Source organism: Cynoglossus semilaevis, chromosome 5 (assembly GCF_000523025.1).
Source record: "Cynoglossus semilaevis isolate Cse_v1.0 chromosome 5, Cse_v1.0, whole genome shotgun sequence".
NCBI lineage: Eukaryota > Metazoa > Chordata > Actinopteri > Pleuronectiformes > Cynoglossidae > Cynoglossus > Cynoglossus semilaevis.
In genome coordinates, this window is record NC_024311.1 from 8,376,347 (window position 1) to 8,387,087 (window position 10,741).

The 10,741-nt window shown below is 40.4% G+C and overlaps 1 protein-coding gene across 1 annotated transcript in view; it reads left to right on the forward strand.

Moving 5' to 3' along the window:
- The first annotated feature begins 1,080 nt into the window (after positions 1 to 1,080).
- The window catches only part of abhd17c (abhydrolase domain containing 17C, depalmitoylase), an 11,669-nt gene continuing 2,008 nt past the window's right edge, over positions 1,081 to 10,741 (forward strand). The window contains exons 1-2 of the mRNA XM_008310281.3: positions 1,081 to 2,058; positions 8,518 to 8,697. Of these exons, the coding sequence (XP_008308503.1) occupies positions 1,574 to 2,058; positions 8,518 to 8,697 (665 nt within the window). The 5' untranslated portion in view covers positions 1,081 to 1,573. The remainder of the gene's footprint in view (positions 2,059 to 8,517; positions 8,698 to 10,741) is intronic.

Consider the following 10,741-nt stretch of genomic DNA (forward strand, 5'->3'; position numbering starts at 1 on the left):
TCTTTCAAGTGTTTATTTCATTTCTTAAAATATTTAATATTTATAATATATATTTAATATATTTATTTTACTAAACATAAATGAAACATACTGTACAGTAGAATAGTATTTGAACATAGAAAATTGCACATACCAGGTAGTACAAGTTACTTTTATTATACAATAGTCTGTAACCAAGTTAGTTACTCATTTACATTTCAAAGAAGTAGTAATTAGTGACTTTTTAAAAAGTTTTAACTGCCAAACACTAAAGTTGATTTTTCAGTCGTTAGAACAAATATGTTCAGACGGCGAACTTCAGCCTGTGGTGGATGTTTTCTCCCTCTGCTCGATAAGAACAGTTTCTTCAAGCGTCTGCCTCAAACGTCCGACAGGTGCTGTGTTCTAAAAACACACGTCTGAAGAACTTTCTCAGACTCTGTTATATTTGAACACATTAGACGTCGGTGACGGCGTTTTTCCTCCAGGCTACGACAGATGTACGCAGCCCAGTGCTGTCACTGTGTGGTTGTAAATGACAGCTGAGTGAGATGTGTGTGGAGCGACTGCTCTCTCTAACACACACACACACACTACTCTCTGATATGACATGTTGTGTTTGCACATACATACAACTCTTACATTCAACTCTTCACATCCTGTCACTGCAGTCAGAATCAGAAACACTTGATTGGTCCCCAGGGTGAAATCGTTGAAATTCCTTCTGGATGCATCATCTGTGGCCATAAAGTGACCAGAACTCATTTCTGAGCTGTAGCCAAATACACAAAGAACAATTTATTTTTTGTGCTAACAGTGAACATTATGATTTGACTTTTACATTTTTTTGAAGTTTGAGACCCATTTATAAAAAATATAATTATTCATTACTGATACTTTTCTTTGACGTAAACTAAGTGACTTAAACTGCTATTACCTTATTTTGTGGCGAGTTAAAATAACCTTTGCTTACGGATGCAGCGATGTGGATACTAGTATTGACGTAACGTCTTAAGACAATACATTTCTACTAACCTGACTACTCCCAACCAACAACCTGTTTCCTGATTGGTCTGGAGAAAGAACTTTTTTTTCATAAATTGTTATATTTTGATAATTACCCAATTGTTTTAAAGTAGAAATGATAACTTATATTGTTTTAACGTTTTTACACATTTTTGTGGTTGGGTAATAAAACGTGAAAGAAAAGAGAATACGAAAACGAACCGGATATCCGCTGTAACCGGAAATCCTTCCTGTCTCCGTTCAGAAATTATGGCTGTCTTCATCCACAAACATCCGTTTGCACCAGATAACAAGTGTAAAACTGTGAAGAATCGTTCTGTCGTCGCGTTGTATTAGCTGCTTTTGTTCGGTTAGGAAACATACCCATACTTTCACCGCTGCCGATTCCTGGTCTGCCTGAACGAAGTCGCCCTTTAACAGGTACCTCTTAGCTTGGTAGCGTTAGCTGCTAAGCCGCAACAGCAGCCACCTGTCAGCTAGCGCCGCTCGCCACAGGCTATTAACAGTGAGTATAGTGTTAGCGCAAATTGACAATTTAATTCGTGTTTTTGTGAATATATTCGCCTAAATGCCTGAACAAGGCCCCAGGATGAACGGTTTTTCTCTCGGTGAGCTGTGCTGGCTCTTCTGCTGTCCACCCTGCCCCAGCCGCATCGCGGCCAAACTGGCGTTTCTCCCACCGGAGCCCACCTACTCTGTGCAGAGCGATGCTAACGGTGTCACCAGCTTACATTTAACCGAGCGGGCAGACTGGCAGTATTCGCAGCGAGAGCTCGATGCCGTGGAGGTGTTCAACACCAGAAGCAGCCGTGGTAATCGAATTGGCTGCATGTTCGTGCGCTGCGCCCCCAACAGCCGCTACACGCTGCTGTTTTCCCACGGAAACGCCGTGGACCTGGGGCAGATGTGTAGTTTCTACATTGGCCTCGGCTCCAGGATCAACTGCAACGTGTTTTCTTACGATTACTCAGGCTACGGAGTGAGCACCGGGAAACCGTCTGAGAAGAACCTGTATGCAGACATCGAAGCGGCCTGGCAGGTCCTCAGAAACAAGTGAGTACAGAAGAAGTGCTAATGTACTCCATATACATGTATGAATGAATGTATGTACGTAATGGGTCTACACAGTGGGGGAGTACATACCCTAGTTACACTAAACCAGGGGTCACCAACGTGGAGCCCAGGGTCACCTAGTAGCCCCCAAGTACTACTAAAGGTGCCTGTGCAGTGTATTCTACAAGTAAAACTAGTCAACGAGAGGGTCAAAAAGTTGTACTGTTACTGTGTTTTCGGATCAGTTACACTTGCAGTGACAGTCAAATGGGTGCAGTGACGATGGTAAGAAAGTCTGTGTCAAACAAGTAGCTCTTTCTATTACTGAGTGACCTTGAAACAAGTAGCTCTTTGTATTACTGAGTGACCTTAAAGTAGCTTTCACTTTCAAAAAGGTTGTTGACCCCTGCACTAACCACTCCTAGTTGTACCTGAGGTAACATTTATGTGTTTTTATAATCTACTTCTCAATCATTGTTGTTCTTTATAGAATGGGGTTATTACAGTATGAGAGAAGAAGGTTATATGTTGGTATTTGGACTCCAGTTTAGTATATTTTAGCTGTAAACTGAATAACCACACAAACGACGATTTTGAATCACTGCATTAAATATTATGGCTGTATTACAAATAAAAAATAAATTTCGAAATTATCTTGAAAAAGTTGTGTAAATTATGAGAATGCAGTTATAAATCTATCAGAATAAAGATTTACGTTTATGAGATTATCATTGTAAATGTACAACATTAAAGTCATTAATTTAGGAGAGTGTTAACCATAAGATTGTAAGAATAGTAAACGTGGAGTATTGTGTTAAAGATAAGGACCTGTCATCTTCTGGCTCATCAACATCACATCGTAATTAGCATCAGGACATTGAAGAGGTTGTCTTTACTAATACTAATACACCTAAACAACTTCTCATCACCTCAGTAAGAATGTGGGTCCTTACTAGTACTTTTATCAAAACATAATAAATAAGTGGAATAATTCTGTCTCCATCATGTGGATATTTTCTTTGTCCGATGTTTGTGATGCTGCCAAAACAGACTGTTCGATTCTTCGCTGATGATGTGTTCCAAATGGTTTACGTTAAGTTATTTTTACCATGTTTTTGTGTCTGTTTGTGGTTAGTTTCCAAACCAATGTCTGAGCCTTTATTAAGACAAGACTCAGAAAACTGAAAATATCTCAGGACCAAAGAAATACCTCTGCCTGCAGAATCACTCTGTCTGCTTTGGCCTGGTGATTGTTCCACAAAACAAAAAGCACATGATCTCTGGTCTTGATCATCTGCCACCTCAGTAGTTTCACCAGCACAGAGGTGATTCATTATCTGTGGATGTAACTGTTCAGTAGCCCTCACCGTGCCCAACATCCAGACTTTTATCTTGGCTTGGACTTGAAGGTTGTGTTGCCAGTTTTGTTGATTCTGTGTAATTTCTACATAGTTTGTTCTAATGTTTTGTTTCATTCTGGCTGAGGATTTCATTTGGAACCATTTGTCTTTCCTGTTTCTGAAATATTTGGAAACTCTCTTGTTGGAATCGGAAATGTTTTTATGTTCCTTTGCACAAACAGTTTAATAAAATTAATGTTGCGTCTATAACTCTACCGTCATGTACTTCCTTTTTCCTGGCAAAAAAAGGGAAAATTGTCTTTTGATCTAACGTGTTGAAGGAAAATTTAACCAGCTATTAACCCTGGCTTTTTTTTTACATAATTCATAGGCATTTCCTGTCCTCTCTCAGCCCAAGACCATAGTGACTGTAGTTCCATTCAACTTTTCAACTATTCAGCTGTAACAATGTTTTAAAATAAATTGTATGAATTAGTATTAAAATAGGAAAACAAATTATCTAAATTATCCAATCAGGACGTAAAGCATTGTTATTATTATTATTGTTATTTATTTTATAAACCAATCAGGACGTAAAGCATTGTTATTATTGTTGTTGTTCTTTCAGAAAATTGATGTTCTTTCAGACTTGTTAAAACTTCCTTTGCCACATGGCTTTTTAACTCGCCAAAAAAATCCTCTTCATTCATTTCCTGTAGACCCTCACTCGCCTTAAATCAACTTTAGGACAATGAGATTCCAGTGGTCCTTCAATCTTGGATGAAATCAGGATTTGATTTAGACATTTTTACCAGTTCAGGTCGCATTTCAAAGATTTATTATTAAAGGCATGCAAAGGTCTGGATGAAAGATTAAACCTTTTTTTCGGTTATGTGACATTTATATTTTGACTTGACATCTGAGTCCCTTTGTTCTGCCTTTGTGGCTGAATAAGTTATTTTAGTATCACATCAGGAAAATTGTTTTTTCAGCCATTGCTGAAAGGTCAGCTGGTATAATCCTGTTTGACCAAAGGCCTTCTGTGTGCAGCACACGTGTACTCTATCTGTGTGCAACCACTTCCTTCCATTCCAAAAACCAGTGGACGAGTAATTAGCCAGTTGTGAGACCATAAATGGTGTGAATCGTGTGATGGTCTTAGTATCTCGGCCTTGGTACGGACGAAAACCCTGCTGAGAATTTACACTGTTGGCCCTTTGTCAACTGGATTTGACTCCAGTTCCCCATGTGACCCCCGACAGGATAAGTGGGTGATGATGAATTTTATTGTTATCAGCTTTGACTCCAAACAACTGCTGCTCAGTGCCTGCAGTTAAGTCAGACTTTAGAGGAGATTTTCTTACAGTTTCACAGCCATTGATTTACGGCTCGCTGAAAAGAAAATCTCTGAGGATTTGCTGTTCACTGATGATGCAATTTACATTTACTGAACAGATGTTGTCACTAAGGACTTCAGATTGTTTTTGAGAATTTTGACAGAACATTTTAGATCAGTCATAAATAATTGATTAAGGGATTAAGCAGGATCTAGTCAATTAAAATGCAGTTGTGATATTTTTGTAACCAAGTATTCTAAGAGGAAACATTATTAATTATATATATATCATAATATTATAATATGTATATATTATAATATATATTTAATAATAATCTTACTACAAATTGTCCGTGGTTACATTGTTCTTTGATATACACATAGACATTTATAATAGTAAAAATACTTCCATATGATTGGCTGTCCCACCAGAAGTCTCAGTTTCCTATGTCATTTTCTTTACTTTGATGAAACCTACAACTTAAAGAAATTATTAGTGTTTTTTGTTGTTGTTTTTTTTTCTACCTAATCAGGGAAACAGGCAGCAGGTCGTGACAGATAAGTGTTAGTTAACAGAACTGTTGTCAGGAGGTTGATGTGCTGTGACTTCAGCTGCAGCCGCTCTGTCACTTGCAGTTTCCTGGTGTTCACCTGAACCTCACGCAGCTACTGGTTCCTCGCTGTCACTGGTTCACATTTTTCTCCTGACTTGCACTTGCCTCCAGCTGCCAAATGTGGAACCAAAAATACAGCAGACGTGTTCCAGTGAAGGTGACAGTTATGCACAGAGCCAGAACCGATCTTGGTGGAGAAGAACAGTCACAGTCACAGTGGTACTCAGTGGTTCAGTGGTTCAGTGGTGAGGAGCGTTGGTGTTCCTGCTTCTGTGTGGAATCATATTCCACTGTTTTCTCCAACAACAATCCCAGACGTTGGGTTGTGACCACATGTTGATCAACATTTTGTTTAGATTTACATTATACCTCAAATACAAGTGCCTGATACTAGTTGTTTAGATTTACATTATACCTCAAATATAATACCTCAAATTGGTCTGAGATGAAGAATGTGTAGTTGGTAGTACTGTCTCTGTCTTCATCAGGTAATTATACTAAACTCATGGTACTACTGTAGAAAATAATACTTTTCTATGCCTGTCGAAGTTGGAAATGTCCTTGAAAAGTACTTAGATCCCAGTAAAGAGTGGTAATGAAGTACGTGTGGTACTTTACTGTCAGTTGAGACTGTGTTTTATGAGAAAGTATTACTTTCAAAAGACTTTAATTGCCAATAGAATGAATAAGATCTGAAATGAAGACATAGCTACATACAGTTTAACACAGGGGTTGCCAACCCCTGGTTGGGGGATTGGTGTTGGTCCGTAGGTCATTTTGTACCGGGCCACAGTGGTAGATAGTGATAAAATGTACTTCAGTTTTACTAATTTACTTCATTCAAAAATAATCCAGTCATATCCCTTTACTGTTTTCATTTAAAGATAATCTGATAATGTTTTAAAACAACAGGTCAAAGGTCATTCAGACTCTGATACTAACAGAATAAAAGAGTCTAAAAAATGTTGTTTTGAAATGTGATGATCCTTTGATGATAGCGCAGTACTACCAGTCCGGCTGATACCGGACGACCGGTGTTTGGTACAACAAAGGTGGAGGACCGCTGGGTCAACAGACCTCTTTCCTGGTCACGTTTTAATCGTTTTGCGATCTTTGTTGTGATGGACGACTTCTTCTTCTCTTCTGTCTGCATCGACTTTCACGGCTGGGCTTCATGCTTCCTCTCCAGACTGTGAGCTCTGCCAAGGGAGCATGCCGTCCCTCTTCCGTGACTGTGAGCTCTGCCAAGGGAGCATGCTGTCCCCTCTTCCCTTCCTCTCACCAGCAGATTCTTGAGAGGTCTGTTGTCTGTCAGCGGTGCCTTTCACTGCTGGTGGAACAGACAGGCTGGGAGCAGCACACAGTAGAACCCTGAGTCCAGAAGTCGTCTGTGATGGTCTGTCCGACTGCTCACTAATGATCCCAGATGTTGTTAAAGAATTCCTAACAGAACCCATGTCATCCAGGAATATCTGCTTTGGGTGATCCACTGTTAGGCAGGAAAGAGTCCAGGGCAGATGGGAGCGAAGTGTCTGTGGGTGATTTGTTACAGAAGCTGCAACATTGAAAGGGAAAGTTCATGAGATGGTGCTGAGACCTGCTGTGAGGTTTGGTCTGGAGTCCAGGGCTCGCTCTGGAAGATGAAAATACTGATGAACAGGATCAGGAGTGAGTGGGCCAGAGGGAAGACACGTGCTGGGCTGTTTGGAGATAAACATAGTCAGAGAGCTGAGGTTGACATGGTTAGAAAATGTGGGCTGAGAAGAGAGACTGAATAAGAAGGATGAAGGATGGACCTGCTGAGAGGGAAAGTGGGAGAGAATATGTGTGGATGTAGTGGAGGAGGACATGGAGACGTTGGTGTAATCATTTCGGGGGACTCGCTGTGGTGACCAGTAACGCCTGGTACCCACTACACAAATTTCACAGTTTTTACAGCTTTTAAATAGACCTGGAGCTCGGGCTAACAGACTGGTCTCAGCAGATTTTTCTTTGAGACGTGAAAGACCGGGAGCACATCCCAAACAACCGTGTCTGATGGAGAAGGGAGGTTGATGGCGGGGCTGTGTATCTAGGGACCACAGACCACAGGATTAGTCAAACCTACTGAGGCTAACTGAAAGCGTTGAACTGTCACACACACAGTTTCTTTAAGTCAACAGCTCTGAATATTTTCAGCCATATCTCGACACATTGTAGAGATTACGGTTTTTTGTTTACATTCAAACATGTTTGACTGTCGGTGCTGCAGGTTGGGAACTCATGGTCCATTGACAGTGTAGCAGTTAGAGTCCTGGGTTTGATCCCCAGAGGAACCACATATCCCTAATGCTGCCTCCTGTGTGGCATGACATGGAACCATGTACTCAATGGCGCCTCCTGTGGCAGCCTGTGAGTTGCAGCTACAACTTAATTGTACTTTTTGTTGCAGCTCTTGAGTTGAGTTGTTAATGTAAGAACAGAATGTTAATAACTACATTGACTGAACCACGTTCACATGGTTGTTGGATGGCTGTTGTGGCTGCCTGTAGTCACTGTGACTGTATTGAGCGTTGGTTGGTCTGAACCTCTGGCTGTTTTATGTGGAGATTTTCCAACTATTACCATTTCAGATTGTGCCTTTTCTTTAAAAATGTTTTTCCTGAAGCTCTCAGTGAGACACTCGGACAGACGTGGCTGCAGTTTCATCTGTGGAGCAGTGTAAACATGATGTGAGGTTCACACCATGTCACTTTACAACATGGGAGTGGTTTGTCATTCTCCACGCTCGGCTTGTTCCTCTGGTTGTATTTCATTTTGCAGTGACAGTGACAGACCAGCAGACCCACCCTGTCATGATCATCCACTGGTGTCTGATGTTTGTTCTAATCTGTAATTTGTGCTACGTGACACAGATCACTCCCACATGAAGGCAAGAAAGTCATGAGGATGAAATCATAAATTTGCTCTCTTATTCATCAGAATAAAGTTGTAATGTAGGTCTCCTTGTGTGACCCGGAGTCACATGACCAGTCTCTCTGTGACTACCAGCATTGACTCTAGCGCCCTCCTCTGACTACTGTTTAAAAGCCTTGTGATATTTTCATGTCCGCCCATTCAGTGGATAAATTCAGTTTAATGCAAATGAATTTCTTCAGCGTTTTCACATGTCTCTCCTGTCTTTGTTCAGGTACGGAGTAACACCTGAGAACATCATCCTCTACGGTCAGAGTATCGGCACGGTTCCCACCATTGACCTGGCCGCTCGCTACGAATGCGCCGCCGTCATTCTGCACTCACCGCTCATGTCAGGGCTGCGGGTAGCTTTCCCCGACACGCGCAAGACCTACTGTTTCGACGCCTTCCCGAGGTGAGTCCTACAGGCTTTAGCTAAAACCTGGACAACTAGGGCAACGTGTCAAAAAATGTGTCCTAGTCCACACCAAGTCATCCTTGTTGGGTCCATTAAATAAATAATAATAAATGAAAATAATGAACAATAAAATAAGTCCAGTATACAGCTAGGTTTTCACGTGGAATCCAGATCCTACCCGTCTTGTTCTGCTCATGCCTGCATCTGCTTTATTATACTCTGTGGTTTTGATCCTACCCGTCTTGTTCTGCTCATGCTTGCATCTGCTTTATTATACTCTGGTGGTATTCACATGACCGCATCACAGTTGCTTTGCGTCTGTGACCGACTTTAAATAAATAAGCTCAATATTTAGGGAGAACTGTCAGTTCTCTTTTCTAAAAACAAGGAATTAAAATGATCCTTCAACTCAATTTCTAACTGTCGTATCCCATTAGCCACAGCAGCCGACTTTACAACGTCCTTCTCTTCCTCGTTGCTTTTCATTAAGTTCTCTGGCTTTTTTGTAAAGCCCTCTCCCCACCCCCTCACCCCTTAATATTCACTCTCTCTCTCTCTCTCTCTCTTTTACTCTCCCTCCATATTCATTAATGTGTAATACTGGTTTGTGATGAAGGACCATCTGTAAATGTGCTCCTGGTACAGAAGTTGGTGTTTATCTGAGTCATCAACAGCTGCAGCAACACAATCAACATGTTTTTTCTGCTAATTTAAAAAAATCTCTAATCAGTGATGGTGAATGTTTTGTGTTTGTTAGCTATTTTCCAATTTTCTAAAGTTTATTTTCTCACTGCTTCAAAACTAATTGGTTTGATTATAGATGAATGTTCAACCTGCGGCTCCACAGCTATTCTGGTTGTTTGTTTATTGTTAGTTTTATGGTTGGGAGACAGTATTGACTGTCCAGAATGAATTTTTTAGGTTTTAGTACCTTTTTCCTTTTCTTTTTTAAAATATTTCTATATTCTAATCTGCAGTTTTTCCATTTTTCAATTCCCAGATTTTATATTTTAATATTAAGATATGCTACATTTCCCCCGTGGGCTTCGTTGCTGTGATTGAAATTCCTTATTTGCAAAATTACAAATTTTCCCTTGTTCTACATTTGAATATTTTATTCATTTTCAATATTTAAATCTTTAAATTTTCTCATGTGCAAAATGGCAATATTTCCATTTTAACATCTGCATTTAACACACCATTGTTGTAAGTTCTGCTCTTTGTCATCTTTATTTTCCTACGGTACAAAGTCGTCAGAATATGAAGACACAGTCATGGACTTTCAGACAGTCTGATCGTCTGGTCCCCAAAGTTCTGACAGTCTAATTATCCACACAGTGACAGTAATGCTAAGAGCAGCCGATCATCCTTATTATACTGTAGGGGTTTTCTTTTCTTTTTTTTTTTACAATTCCTTAACATTGTACACGACACAAAAGTTGTATTGAATTAGTGAATATATTTTATCACCTCCTTTTACAGTGTGTTCTCTGGAGTGGTCAGGAAATTATTCCTGTTTGACAACCTCATTGGCAATTAATCAGTGTCTACGCCCGCGTCGTGAAGTAAAAAGGATAATGGTTTTATTCTGTCTGGAATGAAATTAGCTGACCATGATTTCCTTCCATTAATCTTTCTGCTAACCTCTATCTGAAGGCAGGGCAACACCGAGGCTGCGGCGCCGCTCTGAGTTATAGGAACGCCGTCAGGGACGAATCTGTATTCACGACCGACGCCGCACCTTCACACCATTCACAGCACAGGCTGAAACAGCTGATGATCCTTTTAACTAAATCAGTGTGTGCGCGTGTGCGTGCGTGTGCATCACACAAAGGCGTCAAGAACACCTGACACAAAAGTGACACACGGAAAAAGGAATTCCATTCACAAAACCAAAGTAATATTCCAATTTAAAGTCCTTTGCCTGAAATCTGAAAGAGTTTTCCACAGCTGGAGACGAAAGTTTTCAACCTGTTCTTTAGAATCTGTTAAAAAATGTTGGACATAAGAAACTGTTGGCAACACGGAGTCGTCTGCAGAA